The sequence below is a fragment of the Anomalospiza imberbis genome, chromosome 6 (genome assembly GCF_031753505.1).
Source record: "Anomalospiza imberbis isolate Cuckoo-Finch-1a 21T00152 chromosome 6, ASM3175350v1, whole genome shotgun sequence".
Taxonomy (NCBI): Eukaryota; Metazoa; Chordata; class Aves; order Passeriformes; family Viduidae; genus Anomalospiza; species Anomalospiza imberbis.
The window spans coordinates 52,594,038-52,615,004 of record NC_089686.1 but is presented as its reverse complement, the minus strand read 5'-3'; the positions used below and the strand labels follow the sequence as shown (position 1 = coordinate 52,615,004).

At 40.1% G+C, this 20,967-nt stretch overlaps 1 protein-coding gene across 5 annotated transcripts in view; it reads right to left on the bottom strand.

Annotated features, from left to right (window-relative positions):
* The window catches only part of NELL1 (neural EGFL like 1), a 282,863-nt gene that overhangs the window by 215,643 nt on the left and 46,253 nt on the right, over window positions 1–20,967 (bottom strand). For all 5 annotated transcript variants that reach the window (XM_068194180.1, XM_068194182.1, XM_068194181.1 and 2 more), the window contains exons 5-7: window positions 8,630–8,726; window positions 2,370–2,442; window positions 2,046–2,128 (exon numbers count right to left, since the gene is read on the bottom strand). In XM_068194180.1, the coding sequence (XP_068050281.1) occupies window positions 2,046–2,128; window positions 2,370–2,442; window positions 8,630–8,726 (253 nt within the window). The remainder of the gene's footprint in view (window positions 1–2,045; window positions 2,129–2,369; window positions 2,443–8,629; window positions 8,727–20,967) is intronic.

Below are 20,967 nucleotides of genomic sequence, written 5' to 3'. Positions count from 1 at the left end.
CAGACTCAGGAGAGGTACAGCCCAAGCAGGAGGGAGCCTACCTTTCCTGCTTTCATTCTGCATAACTTGCACAGCTACTAAAATTATTGGAGCTGGAAACCAGTAGCTGGATGTTTCCTTCCCAGCTCTGAGTCTCCATAATTTTAATTTCTATAAACTGCACATATACATTCATTGCAAACAACACTTGCTACTCTATTCAGCGCTGTGATACAGCTGTAACCAAACACAGATTGAGAGAGGAGCTGAAATCTGGATACAGTGGAGCCTAAAAACAACGAGACACCAAGACACTTTTTCAAAACATCTTGTTCATGCTCTGCATCTCTTGGTGTAGGATCGGGAGCTAGGGATGCTCGCTGCTATACACTAGCAAGCCATTCTTTGACCACATGCCAGGCCAAACAGGATCTCTGCAGGCAGCTGCACAGCCCTTCAAAGCCTTGACATGCATCATCCCCACAAAATATACTTGTGTCTACATTAGTAATTCATGTGGCTAGGACTTAAAAGGCAGATACAAACCTTAATACTTCTCTCTAGACCCCCTATTTATAACTTGCAATTTTCTACCAAGTTAGTTTCCTTTCCTGTTGCATGCATTTTGCCTGGACAACAGGAAACAACTGCAACAAAACAGTCAGAGGACTGCTGTAACAGAAAAGGAATTTGATGAAGGATTATGCCAGCACCACTTTAGAGTCTTTGCAGTACAAATACTGTGTTATTTGCTTCCCCTCATAAAGTACGAGCAAGCAAAAATATAATTAACATCAGAGAAGGCAAGTTACTCAGTACACTGCATAATTGGAACTTGCTCATACCACCAGCAGGGCTCAAAATAATTGCCTCTCTTTCATAGCACAAGCAGAAAACTGAACTAAAAGCTTCACATTTTTCATTTGGATCCAGCCTGTCCAAAGCATGTCAGCTGAGTAAGAGGCCAGCATAACACATGCACTCTCCAAAAAACAGTTTCCCCTTTCCTACTGGGAAGAGAAAGAGCATTTGAAGGCACTGCATTAAAAAGTATCATTTTTTTTACAAAAGCAGCACTGCCATGCAAATCCTGTTTTGGAAATTCCTACATTAACTACACTGAGAGTAAGGGCATCGACAGGTTGGTTGCATCTGCACTTAAATTTAAGTAATTAACATGTAAGTGCTGTTTCAAAAGAGATAATTAACTACCCTCTACCAGAAGGTTCATCAACAATAACCTCAAAAAGTTTTCAGATTCTTCTTTTAACACAGATCAGGGGTTTGGTCACCTCTAAAACAGTTTCCTATCCCAAAACTTCAGCACAGCCTTGCTGAAGGGCCTTGGCTTAACACCAAGGTTGCCTGTGTATTGTAGGAGCAGAACCTAAAGAAAACTTCAAACATTTCAAACAAACAAAAAAAAATCCCCAACACTATAGATTCCCATTCACCCTATTCCTGATCCAAAGCTAGGGGGGAAAAGAAGAAAGAAAAGAACCACAAACCCAAGCACACACCACATCACCTGGAGCTGAGTTAACTTTTACACTGATAGGAACCATCGATCAAAGGTGCTATCAAGGTCAGCACAGTCAGCAGGTTCACAGGTATTTTCATTTTGGAGCCTCATTTCAATTCCCAGGAAGAAGACTACACTAGTCCGGAAGACTTCACAGGACTCCCCACAAGAAAACATCCCCTCTCTGACAGCATCACATGGTGAGGAAACTGTTGAGAGATTTCACTCTTTTGTTTCTGCATTTATCCCTCAACATGAAAAGGGAAATCAAGCTAAGGCTTCTTACAAAAAATCAGACTGGGTATTTTTTCACTACCTTACAAATAATGAAGCAGACAACAGAAACATAATTGAGCTTAAGGAACAACCTTGGAGCTATATCCATAAGACTACTGCAGACAGCAAGAAAAAAATTTGCTCCACTATGAAAATTTAGAATCATGTTCATGGTATAGGAAATGGCATATCGAATAAATACTCTCATCTTTGTCTTATGGAAGGAAAGGAAGGAAATGGGCAACTAAAAAAAAGCTTAGGTACCTACTTTTGCAGTCATTTTTGCCAGGAGTTCTTGCAAATCCATGATTCCTTGCACCAGACTTAAGAAATCACTGCAGGTTGGGCATGCTCAATAGAGAAAGATTAAAAAGAAACAGAAAATAAGGAAAAACACAATAACCCATAAATAAACAACAATCTATCATACTAGATTTATCTGAACATAAAATGCAATCTGTTTATACAGAATTCTTGCCTTCTGGAAGTCAGCACATGCAAAAGTAACAAGCCTGAAAGTATTATTTTTAAAGCAAAGAAACAATCTGTATGAAAAAGCTAAAATAAAGACAATAAAAAGATTGCTACTTACTGCGATTCAGATTAGGACACTGTGTTATATATCCATTAGGTATAAAGATGATTTTCACATCTTGAATAACACCCTTTGCAAAAGAAGAGAAAACTGGTAATACAGATTACAAACATTCACTTCAATCTGTACAAGCTTTTTCACAAGTCATTTATTCAGTGGATACAAAAAAAAATTACCAGCTTACTCTACTTGTGAGGGAAATAACTGAAGGTGAACAAAATATAACTCCTCCTATCTCTCTGTGTGTTTGGAATATTACAGTGATAATACTGCTTTCTCCTTTGAAATCACCAAATATAAGCTGCTTAAATGTCTTTAAATGGGGTGAGACTGGTGAAAACAGCAGTGAAATAATATCCACTGCTCAAACTGATGACACATTTTTCTAAAATACAAAAAGTAAACACAGTAAAACTCCTTATTTTTTAGCCAAATAAGACTGTGAAATCAAACACTGAAAAGACAAGTACCCAGTTCCAGATGTAAGTTTACATTTCCATTGCTTGGTTTCATTAAGCCTCCTAGCTCTGTATCTCAACAGGCAGTTTGGGTAATTGTGCCATCAGCCAGAATTCAGCCCTCTCTCCAGCCCAGGCAGACAGAGAGATGCCCTGTGCAGGACTGGCAGAAGGTCAGTGCAGGTTGTCTGGGGCTCCTGAACCAAACCAGGCACGACAATGGGGAGGCAGGACCTAAAGGTCAGTGCCCACTGTACCCTGTCAGTCCCTGCCCTGCAAGGACAGCCCCACGGGAAGCAGCAGATGCCCAGTGTCCCTGCACACCTGGGCCCTGAAGGACCCCAGACACTTCAAACAGTCCAGAAAATGCCAAAGCTTGTGTTTGTTCTCTTAAGCTCAGGACAAAGCATTTGCTGCATCTGTGACTGTGCAGTGTACTTACTTCACAGGATCCACTGGCTTTAATAATGTCATGGCCACTAAGGGAGAAGAGCAAGGGAAATCAAGGGACATCTAGTGCTGATATTTGCACTTTCCCAGACTGTTAATCACATGCTGTGACACAGCTCTACCTCCTCACAGACAGAAAAATTTCTTTAAACTGAAAAGAAATTTGTTATGGCAGCAGTTATTATCTAATTAAATAACTGATTTGCCAGACTGTGCTTTTAATTTTCAGTTAAATTGCAATAGGGTGAATTTTGCAGACCAAGGACATCATCACTTTCTTACATGCCACCCCATAAACAGAGGCCTCAGATAGTCCTTAAAGCCTGGCAAGGCAAGTAACATGTACATGCTCATCTGTTAAAAGAGCAGAATGTAATCAGCAAGCACTGTTTCCTGCTTACTGTCCATGATCAAATATTAACTGAAAATATTAACAGAGATAATCAGATCACCCTGTCTTTATTGCAGAAGTATATATATTTATTAACCTTTGCACCTATGAGAATAATGAAACAATAAGTAATACTGTCACTGGAAATGGAACATCCTGAAAGCCATTTTACATACTTTCCGTCAGCAGTCATCAGTGAGAAATTAGGTGAGGCATAAAAATATACTTTACCACTTAAGCCTCTGCAGTGAAAAGGTCAACCATCAGTAAATGAGATTGCAAAGTTCCACCACACCATATTGCCTAGCTAACAAGACACCATTCAGAGAGAATGGTGAATTTTTTCTTCAGCTTTTTTTTTTTCTTTTTTTTTTCTTTAGGTGCATCTTCAAATGTGTTTGTTGCATCAGAGTCACATTTCTCAATTGTCTTTTGGGCAGATTTGCATTTAGACATAGCCTGAAGAAGAAACACAACTATTTTATGTATCTTAATTTCTGGCTACATGAAAGCATGTAACTGTGTAATAACATATGAATATGAACTTCAGCTCACTAACATAGATGACTTCTAGGTCTATAAAACATCTGAAAATGAATTATTATGATCAAACACAGAAGTAAACTTTCCAAGGGCAGAAATTTTGCTGATGTATTTTTTTAATAGAAAGACTTCATTGTAGGCACTTATTACAGCCATAATTATTGTAACGAATATGAAAAAACTCTGGTTATTCCTGCTTTAGCATTAAGTCTAGGCTGCCAAGAGCTTGGATTTGTCAGTGGTCAAAATCTTTCCAGTCTTTCCCTTCCCAAGCGGACATGATCTTTATGTTATCAATAAAAACATTTGGCTAATGACAATCAAAGCTTCAGCTCAGCATCAGGACTTGCTAGCTTGAAGAGCCTTCATCTGGTGCAGGCAGATTACCTGCTACATGATGAAATTCAGGTTCCACAGCACTAAAAATCAAGCCCATCCCATGAGGACACAATGCAAAAAGCCCAGTTAGTTGCACTTCTCAGCTATCTACTACATAGAACAGTCCTCCCACATTCTGTGAAAAGGTTCATATATTCCATGAGCTCCCCACTTCTGCATTTTCATTTCCTCCATTGCATTTCATCCTCTTCAAAACCTACTTCTACCACAGAGATAGTATGACCCACACAGCTGTGCAAGTTGCACTGGCCAGGGCTGGGAAAGGGTCTACATGGTGGCACCAGCAGATGTGTCTGAAACTCCTATACCCTGCCAAAAGCCAAGTCAATAGCCCAGATTCCCACTCCATCAGCACCCTGCTGCCTCTCTCAGGGCAGCAGAACACCTGCCCACAGAACACCTGCCCACAGCACCACACTGAGTTTCATCTTAGTCCATACAACTCTGAGTCCAAAATTATTACAGAGTCATATGACTATATAAATTATATACATGATACTGTGCAATAAAAACACCAATATGCTTCTCAAGCACCTAATAAACAATCCCCAGACACAAGCAGGATCAATAGAGCCTGCTCTAGTAATTATGAAAACTACTGTCTTGCAACATAAATCACGTTCTCACCAAGGCATTAATAAGCTCATTTCTACACTAGCTCTTTGGAGGGACCCTTAGGGGGAAGGGTTCTCCTCAGCAATAAAACAAATTTTGCATATAATTCTGATCCTGACAGCAATCAGATCCATCCTAGAGAGTGTCCCATAGATATCTGGCATCAATCTTTTTCTCCCTTCAGCTACATTTTCTTAAGCTTCCTAACCTGATGATAATGGTTATCATATCAGCCCTTAGCCCTGAAACAAACCCTGAGTTTGTGTGGCTGTCTTGGCTCTGTCCAGCACCAGGTTAATTTTTGCAGTAGCCAGGAGAGAGCATGGCTGGGACATGGGAATTATTCTATAGCAGTCACACCACTGCAGAAAGCAGGGGAAGGGACTCTCTTCCATGGAGGAAGAGTTCCTTATGGTCAAGAAAAATGTGGAGGAGGGAACCATCCAGTGCCATCTATTATCAGGAATGTGTAAATAATTTATTCTCCTATATCTTTTGTTAGTAATATTGTTGCTGTTAATGTTTATTTTCTTATCTCATTGCTCTTTCCAGTAAATTGTTCTTATCTACACCCATCATCTTCACCTTTTGTGCCTCTAATTCTGAACTCCATTCCACCACAGTGGGAAGGGGAAAGGAAAGGACGAGTGAGAGAGAGCTAGGTGTGATTTGAGAGAGTCTTGGTGGGGGGTATTGAACTGTGGAGCACCATTCATAAACCACAGCCACCTTAATTTTCTATACCCTCTTATTCTATACCACTTATGTCCCACCCAGATCCTACACCTTCCAACTACATGGGTATATAAATACACACAATCACAGGTATCATTTCCATAGTCAATGGCCATCCCTCCAAGATGTCTGTTGAGTTCATTTAATCCATCACTGTCGGCTCTACCCACCCTAGATGTCTCCCAGGACAGGAGGGCTGCTGTACCAGGAGCTCATCTTGGTGTATGTGGAGCAGTCCATACTCACTGCCCATGACAGCTATGACATACAGTGACAATGTCATGCAGCAACCAATATTATATATACAGTTCAACAATAGAGACTGTTCTTACCCAAAAATCAAGTCCACTTGTGGTACACACTGTGTTCCCCTGTCTCTCTGCATTACTCACCAAGTGGACCCAGGTCCTTGAGCAAAAACAATTCCATGGAAAGGCTTGCCTTTGCTTGAGTTGCTCCACTCTGGAGCCCCCACCAGCATTCTTCTTGCAAGTACTGTCACTTTATCAGAGTCCTGTAGTTGTTCAGGGGCGAACTCCCAAAACATTGGAGCAGAGAATTTCTCTAAATACCAGCCCATTTTCTCCCACGTTCCATGAAACTCATGGTTATTCCCTCTCAGGGCAGATCTCTGAATGACCCCCCTAGAAATCTCTGTCCTGACTCTAAACATGATACTGTAGACCATACTGAGAAACATAGCAGACATAGCAACAAGAAAATGCTTTCCTTAACATCCAAACAAAATTTAAAATTCTCAAAAGCTGTTTTAACAGGCCTGAAGGAGGAAAAAGGGGTGAAAAGCCGTGGAAATCATCCCCCCCTCCTTTACCCCACAGACTAGATATGATTATTAATGGACTCCCCACAGAAGAACCTGAGGTAAGGGTAGGAGATCAACACAGAACACACATCCAAAATAACCTTCATTGCCCTTGATGTTATCAAGTCATAAGCAGATATCACACAGATCAGCAACAAAGTAATCCTGATCCCTCTCCCCCCACTGAAGAAGACCCTTGTGAGGGGCACATTAGGGAATAGACACAGGGTTAGACACCACATCCCCACAAACAAGCCAGGCAACACTGTAGCCAGTGCTCCACACCTAATACCACAGATGGTTAAAGCAAATAAGTTATCCCCCTGCTCTGACTCTTGTTATTCCCACCCTTCCTGCCACACATTAGCTGCCAATTAAGGCTGTCTTGGTTTAGGAATGGTACTCCCCAGATCAGTATCCCCACTGAGACTCTACCAAACCCCAGGCTGTTCTCTCTCCATCCCCCTTCCTCTACCCCTCCCCACTATGGCAGGATGGAGTTGAGAACTGGAGGCACAAAAGGTGAAGATCACAGCTATAGGTAGGCACAATTTACTGGAAAGAGTGGTGAGGTAAGAAAATTAACAGTATCAATATCAATAACAAAAGGTACAAAAATGTATTCATGCAACAAGCTTGCTTTTCCTTACACACATTTTCATGGCTCCAACTCACATACAAAAATGCTAATTCTTTTTTAATGCTCTTATTTCCCTGCAGATCTCTGTTTACATTAAGGAAAATATATCTATTTTTTAATGTGCTAAAACAGTGAAACAAATTGCTCTGAAAAATAAAGGGAAATCCTGCTGAGTATATAAATATATGGAAAGAGATGTGTACTCTTTACAAACTGGCAAAATCCCAAGATTTTGCAATGAGAAACATAAAAAAGTAAGACTTCTGAAAATCTCATGCAGGATTAAAAAAACACAACCAATTATATATTTCTGCCCTGAAGAAAGTCAGTAAAATATTCAAGCACGCATAAAGCAAAGTAAACCACTTGTCGGCTTTCATTATGATCAATAAAAATGTTCAGCTCATTAGCATATCATTAGCTACCCTGCTGTTTCCAAAGTGTTAACACGTAGAAATATTAATTTACAAACATATAATATCCCAGAGTTCTGAGGCTCTGACTGCCTGCATAAAATAAGAATTTAAGATGGGTGAGTCTAATATAACTTCTTCCTTTTCCTATGTAGCTATAAACATATGTTTACCATCTGTGGAATAGTGGGAAGCTGCTGAGGTAAAAAACCAACAGCTGTAGAATAAAATAATACTATCAATTTCACTTCACAGTGACAGCTTAGCTGCTGGAGGATGAAATACACTGTAGGTTCAGAGCAACCCTCAGACTATCATTTAAGTCAAAAGTTGGCTTTTAACTCTGTTTCACAATTAAAATTGCTAGCTCCTATGCTGAAAAAAGTTCAACATAATTGTCCTAGTTTGCTGGAAATCTAGTTTGAGAAGACATTCTCAGAAAAGAGGCAAATTGTAAAATTGTCTTAGGAACTGACAGCTTCACATGGAAACCGAGTGGGTGGTAAATCACCTTGGCAACAAATCCATGCCCAGACTGAGGATAAGCAGGTTGGCCTCTTGCAGCTCTATGGACTCCTTTCACAGATAAACACTCCTACTGTGCCTTGTTATCCAAAACTGGAATAAATATCAGAAACTTTTGCCTTGTAAACAAGCTGTTTACAAACTGTCCACCGTTCCTACCAAATTTAATGTATATCATGTCTCATGAGTCTAAGACAATTGATTGGAAGTACCTTGTTGACTATTATTCATTTCCTTCCTCACGTGCCATTTCATATCTGCTTACCTTAAAGAAACCATGTTTCCTGTTTCTCTGTCCAAGCCATAAATTGCTTTCAGGTGTCAAATTTGTTTCTGGGGGATCAATGACACGTTCATAAATCCTGTAGAGGGAAGACATTGCATTTACTTGAATTTTCTCTTTCCCCTGAAAACTTCCTTGACAAAATCAGGTAATAAAAGATGGAAAACAGAAGCAAAATAAAACACCTAAAAAATTCGTTAAGCACGGTATTTATCACTAATTGTGGTGAAGAAAGTATATTACAACTTTAAAATTAAAAAAATTAAAATCACAAATATATGAAGACTCCATAAAATTGAAACTCTTCTTGTGCACCCATGAAGCACTAAAGAAATAACAGCGCCAGAATCCACCACAGTAGGGCAAAAAAATAAAATAGGACCATCTTAGTCTATGGTTGTCTTTCAAAATCTACCCTGGAGAAAAAGTGCAATCACACACACAATCCAACCAAATCCAACAACCCCTTGAGGCTTTCAGACTGGTTAGAATTTTGAACAGGCTTCACAAAAGAACTTTATGCCAATCCAATCCCTTTTTTTTCCCCTCTACATCTGTGTCATTCATCCTTGAACATGGATCTTTCTCCCCTTGTTATTGGATTTCCTCAGGCTGGGTGCTCATGTGTGGTGCCTCTACTCCACATCCACCTTGTGTCTGCCACTAGCACAGGTCCGGCACAGAATGGGACCTCTTTATGTATGCCTGGTATCTAACAGTGACAGCAAGTAATATGATGTCCATAAGCAACCTTTATGTACTGCATAAACTTGCACATGACTGCAGCAATCTGCATAGCAAATTTCTAAAATCAACTCATTAAAAAATTGCTGTAACACAATTTTTAAATTAACAAAGTATTTGAAGTTCTAAAAAGGTTTTGGTTGGGGTTTTGTTTGTTTATTTTTAGAAAAGCTGTCACAAGGTTTCCATAACAACTTTTCCAGGAACACAGACCGCTACAATGATGTAATTGTTTCAGGACATGAAAAATTCAAGGCCAGAGTTACTGACCCTGGGTTCTCATATTGCTATGTCACATCAGAGGGAGCCATGAACTTCCCTCTTCGTAACCAAAATAGCATGCTTAAAAAGAATTATGGAGGAGATGATGAAATCTATTTCTATTACTGTCTGGTTTACAGGGAGTATGCATTGCTATGTAATCACAGCAGTGTGACAAGCAAGAGAAGAGACTCTGAGTCTGCCAAGACCCTTAGCTTAAAGAGGTGAAATTATCTGTGATCAAATTATGTTTCTTTATTTAAAGCTATGGCTTTAAAACAAATATGAAAAACAAACACCAAAGAAAACGGAAGTTGATCAACTGAACTTATCTTCACAACTACACTCCCCATGTTTCTGCCAGAGGCTCACTAAGTGTGGGGGCTGTTGTTGTGTTGTCGGGCCTCACCCCCTGGTTGGGGTGGCCCGGAAACGTGGAAAAGTCTCTCCTCCAACCCGAGCTTCCAAAGAAAGACTCAGTAGTCTTCAGCCGTCCGGTCTCGAGGTAGTTTATTGTATGTTATCTAAAAGATTTTCTCCCTAAGCTGCTGCGGTCCGTTCAGCAGTCAGGCAAGGGCACACTCCAACGCCCGGGGGGCTGGTGCCCTCTTTTATATATTACATATTAGATGTTTATAGTTTTTCCCCAATGCCCATCACCTATATTGAACAGTGACTTTCTACTCTAAACCAATCTGTGAATGCCAACATCACCAAGAACATGGAGGTTAGGAAGAAGAAGGAAAGAGGACAGGGCACGCCCAAGTCCCTCCATCTTAGAACTTCTGACCCCCATGTACAAAACTCAGACCCCTCTGTACAAGGCCTAAAAACCCCCTGTACAGCACTCAAAAATCCTTCCTTTCACTTTGTGACTACTTCTACTATAATATCTAAACTTTTGTGATTTCTTGTTCTTCCTGCAAGGTTGGTAAATTGTTCCATGGATCAGGTTCAAAGCCACAGGGGTCTGTGGCTGCATTCCAGGGTCTCAAATGCTTTTGACCTGGGCCCAGAACATCCAAGAGTTTCCAAGGGACATTCTGGGTTCCGACAACTAAGTATAATCAGTGATTTTTCATGCTGCAAGTTGCCGTGGGTATTGGGTTTGTATTGCAAGGGTTAGGCAGCAGGGGACTACAAGGGTGGCTTCTGTGAGAAGCTGCTAGAAACATCCCCCATGTCCAGCAAAGCCAGTGCCAGCTGGCTCTGGATGGATCTGGTGCTGCCCAAGGCTGAGTCCATCACTGATGGTGGCAGCACCTTTGGAATAACCCTTTGAGAAGGGGGAAAAGTTACTGAGCAACAGCAATTCCATGTAGGGAGAGGATTGAGAACACATGAGAGGAGCAGCTCTGCAGACACTCAGGTCAGTGCAGAAGGAGGGGGAGAAGATGCTCCAGCACAGGAGCAGAGATTCCATGGGTAAGCAGGTGTTCCCCTGGAGGTCCATTCCCCATCCCCCTCTATGCCATCTGTGGGGATGAGGCAGAGGAACATCAGGAGTGAAATAAGCACAGGAAGAAGAAAAGGATGGGCAGAAGGTACTTGGTTTTACTTCTCATTACCTTACTCTGATTTAACTTAACAAATTAAACTAATTTCCCCAAGTAGTCTGTTTTGCCCTCAGCTGTACTAGGTGAGTGATCTCTCCCTGTCCATATCTAGACCCACAAGCCTTTCATTATCTTATTTTCTCCCTTGTCCAGTTGAGGAAGGGAGAGATGGAATGACAGAGTGACTTTGTTGGGCACCTAAGTGTCCAGCCAGTGTCAAATCCACCATATTACACTCTTGGAAAATTCATTTATTTGCAGAGGCCAAGAATAACATCCCAGTATTAAAGAACTTTTAGAACGATCTCTAAAGTTATGTCAAAGTACAGAGTGCTATATCCCACCCACTTTTGCTTCTCAGTAAAAGGAGTAAACATTTGTCAAGATGATATAGATACAATACATAACAAAACCAAAGTCTAACACATTTTTTTAAGAAACAACAAGAAAAATCTCAAAACTAAGAACAAAATAGTTACATGAAAATTACAGCTTAAGAATGTGACTACACGAGTCAGAAGACTTGTTGTAATATTCATAATTTCCTTGCTAAAGTGTATTATAATTATCATCAGCCCTAACTCATCACATTTCATGTGCATGATGCATTCAAAGCTCTAGGAAAATTTTTATCTCTACTATTTAATTAGGTCTATCTATAAAATTACCATGCTGAGCTGTTTTACCTATCCAAACAGCAGAACAAGCTGATATTCTTTTAAAGCAGGTTTTGAGAATTAGAGGATTTTTGCATGCACTGTCTCTATCAATAATTTAAAGCATAAGTAGAAGCCGTCTGTCATACCTCATGCAAAAATTGAACTGCACAAATGCAAAACTGCAGCAAAATACTGAACGAGAAACAAAGAATTGACGTGATCCTTGAGCATGAACTCCTTGAGAGCATGTGCACTGAACTGTTCTATCATATTAGGAATTCAACTTTGTATATATAGCGTAGTTTTATTCATAATTTTGGTTAATAATGCCCTCACTAGAAAATTCCTCATGTCCTGAAAAGGCTAATTGATATTCAATAAAGAAATTAATTTCTCCTATTATATAAAATCCCAGTGCTGACCAGGTTCAAAAACACTACTTATTGAAGAATATTTGATTTTTATTCACCTCCCCTAGTTAAAGTTGATAAAAGAACTCTACAATATCTATCTGCAATAGCATATTAAAAAAATCAAAACTGGTCTTTTCAGTTCCGGACAGTTCAACAATAGCAAGTTCGGAAGACAAGTCAGAGACAGGCTAATGTGGCTTATCTTGTCTTTCCTGATGATTTAACACTCTTTCAACCTATGTGGACAGTGCTGTAGTCACCTTCTTCCCAGTCTCTTCACAAAGGGCCATCCTTGACACAAAAGCTCAAGATTCCCCATATTCCTCTACTGTTCTACTCTAATTCACATAGTATTTCTGAAGCAGGCATTTACCTTAAATTAAGGGTTCATTAAGGTTAGTTTGTGCATTATTCCACAGAGGTTGATAAGGTTGGTTTGTTTTCCTTAGATCTGCCTATGAAGTAACAGGCTTAGGAGTCAAGAGAGGACATGAGATATAGATCAGTCTTTGATTATCCTTTTATGCCAAAAGATGTTTTGGTTGACACCATCTGATTTATAAACTATGTCAATTTACTTTATTATTGTATACTGTTAAACATCATCAGAAAAAAAAAGCCTGGCAAGTATACACACAACATACTGCTATTCCTGTAAGCCCCTCTATACTCTTGGGAAATGAAAAAGTGGAAAAGCACGCCAGTTAAAAAAATTAAAACAAAACAAAGAAACCCCAAACAAACAAAATAGCCACATTAAGCTTCCACATCACTCACTTTCCCCTACTTGCCCTTCTGGGCTGAGGTGCGCCACCTTCTATGGTTTTATACCCGTGTGACCAATATTCTGTATTTGGCATGTGAATAGCTAAATTATACACTTCAGTTTATGAAGTGCTGGTCTAGAGCTCCTTGGAGACCAGTTTCCAGCACATTTGGTTTTGATACCAACACAGAGAAATGCACAATACACTTCACAAGAAAAGGCGTGCTCAGAAAGAAGACTCGGGAACTGTGGTCACTAAAACTGCTGCAGACTGAATAGCCCCTCCAACATGAGGAGACCTGGGTCTCTAGGTTAAAGGAAGCTCTACTACATATTCAGACTTCCAGATTTATGATTGCTGCATTGACTTTTCAAGAGAAAGCTTGATTTGCCCCTACTTTACACCAACATATTTCAAAGAAGTCAAACTATAAAACCAGGGTTATAGAACAATGGTCTTGAAATGCTCATGCTCAGAATACATTCAGTAACCACTGATTCATCTAGCAAAATACAGTAAGAAATACACCTGTTAATCAACAAATACCCATTATATTCTTGTGTTTTGTATCCATATCTCTACCCTGTCTGCAGGCTTTGATTCATTAAGTATTCTTGAGCAATCATCAGAATCCCCTCTCCCAAGGACACATTTCAAACAAGCGTCTCTGCCATAATGAAGACAATATGCAGAAAATAGAGAATCTCTAAAATAATCAGCAGATTCCTGAAAGGAGACATATCTAAAATATTTGCATCCTAATACACACACACACATCTTGCTCTGCATAGAGGAAGAACTTATCTAGAAATCAAGCTCTCTTGGACAAGGAGACAGCTCCCTTCCATGTACTCAATATCAATTATTTTTAGTATCTTCATAATGTGCAAATATACAATGGTATAATAGTATATATCTAATATAGAATGGTAGAACAAGAAAATACCTCATTCTATACATGTGCAGACTGAAACATAGACAGATTAACCAACATCACAAAGACAGTGTCTCTGCTCAAGATCTAAGCCTTTAGATTGGGCATGACTGAGGCTTGATTGCCTCTCATCCTGGGTCACACTCCCTCTGAAAGAAACATGACATGGAATTGTCTCTTGCAGTGAAGATGATTTCTTACACACAACTTTTATAAGCAGAAATTAACACTTTATTTCCACTTTTGTGGAGATGCAGCTCTATGTCACACATACAGTATTTGCCATGCCAGATGCATTTTTGAAACTGCTGAAATATTTAGCAGAACATGAAAATAAACTTTGAAAATAAACTAAATGTCTGCTCACATTAGGCTACATCAGCCAATATGGACTGATAAGGGGGTGCCACTGCCTAAAATTCTGAACCATAAAATAGACTGCAACTGAACAGTCACTACAAAGCAGCACACCAAATCATGATATTTTCAAATTCTTTCATGTCTAAAAGATGAGTAGGTTACTAAAATAGGAACATTTCTTCTTCTACTTGCAGGCTAGATATGAAAACTCTGAGATTAGCTCAGTTGGTTAGAGCATGGTGCTAAACAACACCAAAGTTGAGGGCTTGATCCTCGCATGGGCCATTCACTTAAGAGCTGGACTCTGGTCCTTGTGGGTCCCTTTCAACTCAGAACATTCTCTGAAATTTGTGAACATGCACAGCCCTGAACTGCATTAATCAGGCTTGAAACAGAGATTTAGACTGTGAGGGTATAAAAGCTCAGGGATTCCTTTGTTTGGGGTCCCTTCTAAGAGGGAAGCTCTAAATTTCCATGTAGAGAACAGGTGTTGAATTCATCACACCCAATTTTAAATGTCTCAAAAGTTCATACCTACAGTGGAGCTAGCTCTCAATACTCATTTAATGAAGAGACATAAGTGTTTCTAGGGTGTGATTCATCTTACAGTAAATTATTCATTCTCTAAAGGCCCCTCCAACAGCTGCACAGGAGCCCTTCCTGACATCAGGGTGAATCATCAAAACAGATCTTTGCAATTCAAAGCCTGATGCTCAAAAATTACACTCTCCTGCAACCATTCATTTCCCTGTATACATCCATCTGAATCTTCAGATCCTTTAAATATACTGAAGGGTATAGAAAAGTTCTGTTCATGGCAGTCTTTGAAACAGCGCTACCAACTTCTGTAAAGAAAGTCAGAGAAGGAAGTTTTCACGTTTTGCATCAATCTTTTCCCTAATCAAATTTGCAGAGGTGTTGACCACCTTTGACCCTTGCTATCATCTCCAGCTGAGCCTGCAAAAACACAGTACACCTCTGGAATAGCAAATGAGGCCTCCCAACACAGCCTACTGTATAAAAATAACCAGCTGCTTCAAAAAGTTTGTCCAACATATTCGCTGAATCCACCTGCACAGAGAAACTGATTGCTTATATCAGTTCCTAGCTTTAAGATACAGTATTGGCATTTGTCTTTATATCTATACTTCCAAAGAGATTAAGAATTTATTTTAAAAATAAATACTAAATATCTTTACGTATTTCTCTTTCAACCCCTTTTTCTATATGCTTCCCAATGAAAATGGGTTAATACCAATGTGACTGGATTTTCTTGATAGTATTTACAGATAGGATGCATTACTTGACATGCATTCAGTTCTAGAGCAACTTCAATTGAATTACTTATTCAGTTTCCAGTGTTTTGTTTCAGAAAAACAAACTTCCTGAGGGAAATTTTGATTACTTTTTTGATGCTATCTCCTGTGCCATAGTATAGAAGTTCACAATCATTTAACAGAAGAAAGCAATTTAGATTAAAATCTTGGGGTATGAGGGAAGCCTTTGCTTATGAAATGCTGAATATACAACAGTAACTGCCAACCATTTAATCAAGTTATTGTTCAACTTTGAGAGAAAAAAAAGAGGTGTCCAGTAATAGCATCTATCAGGTAAAAGACTCAAGACTGCATGCTCCGTTTACATTCTCTTCAAGGTCTGTCACCCAAATGATTTCATTGATTTTCCTGTATAATCACAGAGACAAAGTTAATGTACTGTATTTTTCACTTTAATTATTCCAAATACAAATCTAAATTTAAAAATAAAAATCCATCTAAATAAAATTCTATTTTTAAAAAATCTCTTTTTTTAATTCAAGAAAAATTCAAACTAACTAACAAACAGGAGGAAACTACACAAATGTAAGTGAAGGTGGTCACAAGAGCATGTTTCACTGTGAGGTTTTGGGGGTTTACTCTCCATACATCAATTGTGTAAGGGTAAATTCACAGAGATATTATCTGCCTGTGCGTGACTTTTCGTTACAAAACATATTACACTCCTCAGTTTCCTACAAACTTATCCATTCATTTTATCAGAATTTCTTAAGCACTAAACTAAAACAAATCATTATTATTGACCCAAAGTAGAGGACTGGACCCATTATATGACACAGAAGTGGCCCCGCAAAGAGCAGAATTGCATCTGCCAGAGTTGCTTCTGTGGCAACTTTCATCTGGAGAACCTGAGGTAGATTCCAACACCTTTAAAACAAGATCAATATTATGAACTTTACTTGCAAATGACAAAACAGATAAAAATGGTTCCTGACAACAACAGTGTAAAGAGTGTCTAAGCCCTAAAGGCCTGTCTACAAGGCTGAAATGTTTACCCATCTTCATATAACATAAACAGCACTTCTGAAAGTGTGAAAACCCCAGAAAATAGGCTGAGTCAGAGTCTAAGCAGAAACAGAAATCTTGCCATTTGTTTAGGATTGTCAAGAGTTATACAGAAAAAAAAAATATATCAAACTATGGGGTCAACTGTATCTTACATGTGATGGATCCAGAGCAGGGCTTTTAGTGTCAAGACAGCTGGTTTGATATCCAAATAGTTATCAGATTTCTCAGCTTAGGCAACTGCTGCTTTTGGCTAGGACAGAGCTCATTTTCTTCAAAGCAGCTGGTATGGTGCCACGTGCTGGATTTGTGACCAAAGAGTGTGGGTATCACACCTGTGTTTTAGCTGATGGTCAGCAGCACTTGCACAGTGCCAGGGCCTCTTCTGCTCCTCACACTGCCCCATCAGTGAGGGGCTGGGGGCACACAAGAGCCTGGGAGGGGACATAGCCAGGACAGCAGAGCCCAGCTGACCCGAGGGATACCCCATGTCATATCACATCACACTTAGCAACACAAACTGGGGGAAAACAGTAAGGGGATGGGGATGTTTGGAATTACAGCATTCGTCTTCCCCAGTAACCATGGTGTGAGACAAACCCCTGCTTCTTCCAGAAAAACAGCTAAACACCTGACAGCTGATGGAAGATGTGAATTAGTTCTTCATTTTCCTTTGCTTTACCTGTTAAACTGTCTTTATTTCAACACACCTCTACCCGCCCTGCACTTTCATCCTTCCGAATCCCTTCCCCATCCCACTGTAGAGGCAGCAGCTATGTGGTGCTCAGCTGCCTAACAGCACTAAACCACACAGCAACCTTTTTCTTTTAGGTAAAGCTGACTTCAATAGCATGTGGCTCGTGGCTCTGGCATTGCCCCTAAAATTTGTACATAATCTACAGATAGCAGGAGCACACAAGAATACTTGTCACAGGTTTTGGTGAACATGATAATTTTTGCTATATTCAGCAAAACTTAAGGTGGTGTCTAGGTCAAAAGAATTCTTCCTCTGAAGTGCTGAGGTGAATGTCATCTACATATACAGACTTTTCTTACAAAAATCAATGTGCCCAACTTCTGTGGATTAATGTGACAGGACTTGAAACATCTCCGTACAGAGCTGAGAGCTACATAGCTCAAATGCCACTTTTCCAACAAATATCTGACTCTCCAAAGGCATTTTAGCATCTCTTTATCACTTGTGAGTAACTATCACTATCTGGCTACCAGAGCATAAACCACAAAACAGTAGGGTTTTTATGATACACACAAGTATCCACTACAGTCAAGGAGACAAATGCACTTATAAATTAGGACAGAACTAAAACTCACAGGGTCCCTAAAAGACACCCTTTAACCTCAGCAAGCTTTGAAGCTCAGGTTCTAAACCAGAACACAGAATAAATCAAACTGTTAACAAGAAAACTAAAAACACAGCACCCTCATTTGTTACCATACCAAGTATTATACCAAAGGCCCATCTCAGATCAACCAAATGTTCAGAGTACATCCCAGATGTAAACTATCATCAAACCAAGTCTGAGCAATTAAAAGCAGATTCTAGAAATACAGGGAAGAAATTAATTCAATGGGTTCTTTAAATATCCAAAAAGAAGAAAAGCTCCTCTCCCAAATTAAAGAAACCCTTAAAGCAAGATACATCTGAGATAAAAAACTGTATTAGAATATCTATGAAACAAGTAGTAGCCAATTAAGCCTATCTTACAATCAGAAAGAAAAAGAGGAACAATATGCATCAAAATGTGCACAAATAAAGTCTTGCAGCAAAATGAACCCCAAAATAAAATGCTATCTGAACAAAGAGGTAAAAGCATGATTAAATGGCTAATGCCATCTCTATTTTGCCATGATTTTTTTTTTAATCTAAGATTGCTTTTGAGGTTTGTCACAAGGTGTTTATAAGAACTGTCAGTTCTGAAACTCTGCTTCTATTCCATCTACCTGCCACAGAGGGATGTGCTGGTCCCTGGCCCAAGACCTGCAGCACATGGATCTTCACTCTGGCAGTTACAGAACCTGAAGCATCATAAGCTTTTACAGCTTTGGAACAGCTCCTCTTCATAAAATATATCCAGCCTTTGTCTTTCCTTTTGTTTTCCCTTTGTCTCAGGCCCCTTCTCAACCCCAAAGTTGATTTATCTAGTACAATAAGATAGGTGCAATTGTGAAAAGAGCGAGGCTTTTGATTTCAACTCTTTCTGCACTGCTACAAAAAGCTAAATTTAAAATTCAGTCAACCACAATAAACCTTTTTACTAAACAGCCTCTTCCCCCCTTCCAAAACCACATCTGCTGAGAAGTTAATTGCTTTGCAGGGTATCTTGTCACAGGATCATCTCATCAAGGGGTTCATGTCATCACTGGAGGATTTGTATGTAATCATAAAATAACCTCATCCATATTCCAGAACCAATTTGCTCCAGTGATGGAAGGCAAGTGCAGGCTGAGGATGGCAGGCTTTGCCTTTGCTGCCACGCTCAGGTCAGGGCCCTGCCCCTGGTGCTGTCTCAGCACTGTGCAAAGGCATTCAGCTCTCCCTGGAGCTGCCACTCCTCCCCATTAGCCACTGTCTCTGTAACACCAATTCCATGGCCTCATTCCCTGTTCCTCAGTTCTTCCTGCAGGTCCCTTTTCCCATGGTATTTCCCGACTGTCCAGTTTAGTCTTGGTTGTTTGAAAGATAACATTACAGTCCCTCCACAAATAACTAATTGGCCATGACTGGGGAAAAGCATGAAACAGACAGTAAACATAGAACAAGCCATTATATTGGTTCTAAAATTAAATTTAGATGGAAACTGCCAGCAGACAGGCAGAAAAGCATTCTGCAGGGACAGCACATTTCTCACAACATCCGACACACTGGGGAGGTGAAAGCATGGTTCTGCTCAAGTCAATGAGAGTTCTCCCTGCAGACTGCACAGGGTTGTTCCCCAGGGATACTGCATGGCACATCGTTCAGACAAGTTTAAGGTAAGTAGCTGGTGTGACAGAGAAAAATTCAGCTTGGGCTGAAAAAGTCCAAGTTGCCTTAGTTGGCGCAGTGGTAGTTATTTGCTTTCACTATTGATGTGCTGAAGAGGATGCCACTAAAACTGCAGCCCAATTAAGTAATTCAGTTTCCACTGATTCTTTCATTTACTGCCTAGTCTCAGATACAAGGACAAGTTACAGGACTGGCAATTGCATGTTACCTTACTCCTGTGCCAAGGATCAAACTACTAACTTCCTCCTTACTGCTTCTTCGATGTATCCTTCCATTGGTAAGACAGACCACAACAAGGATTCTTCATATCATTAAATTATTTAAAGTGGAAGCGGATGCTAATATCTGAATTTTTTCCCATTAAAAAAAAAAAAAACACACCACCAAAAGCTACACCAACCAACTCACTAAACACTTATCTGTGCAGAAATGGAGCATTTCTCAACTCACAGAAGCACCTCACCTTCTGAAGCATGAGACTGGACTGCCTTTGCAATTGGCACATTGGCCAAGCAGCTCACACCCACTGCACTGAACCAGGACCTCTGCTGTCCCCACGCTCAGCACTGAGCCTCCCTGACCCCCCTGCGTGCTTCAGGGCCAGCCAAACACCACAGAGGCCTGGCTGGTCATGTTCACACACCACTGCTGCAGTGAGACCTGTGCCACTGCCCCAGAGCCTCCCTCAGTGTTTCTAAGCCTTGACACCTCCGACCTCTGAGCACCCCAAATGCCTCCTGCTCCTCACACCCAAGGAACAAATGTGACTGATCCTGCACCACTGCCCTTAAGAGCGCTGTCAGTTTTCTGTCACCAAATCATGAAATAATGAGAACTGTCAGGTTTTGGGGTATTAAGAAAAAATCAAGTCGTCTCTACCTCCCTGCAGCCAACCTGAGGATCTTGTAAAGACTGGATTCGTAAAATAATTACCTTCCGGGTAACACTGCTAAACTGCCAAAGAAAGACACCTCAAATATTAAACCACTTCATAAAACTCTGGGCTGGTTTCACAGCTCTCAGCAGTCTCAGCCCTGTTTGCTCAATCGCCCTCTCAAGCCCCACCACACTCAGGAGGTTTCAGATCTTTTGGAAAGGCTCTGTACTATTTGCTACATTAAGACTCAGGTCTCAAGTCTGCTGTTGAATAGTTCAGAGGGGGTCTCACCTGCTCTTTGGCAAAGATCTAATGTTTTTACAAAAGTATTTAACTAGAATTATGCTATCATTTTCTCAATTCAGCTCCAATATTATCCTATGTAACTTGTAGTTCTAAA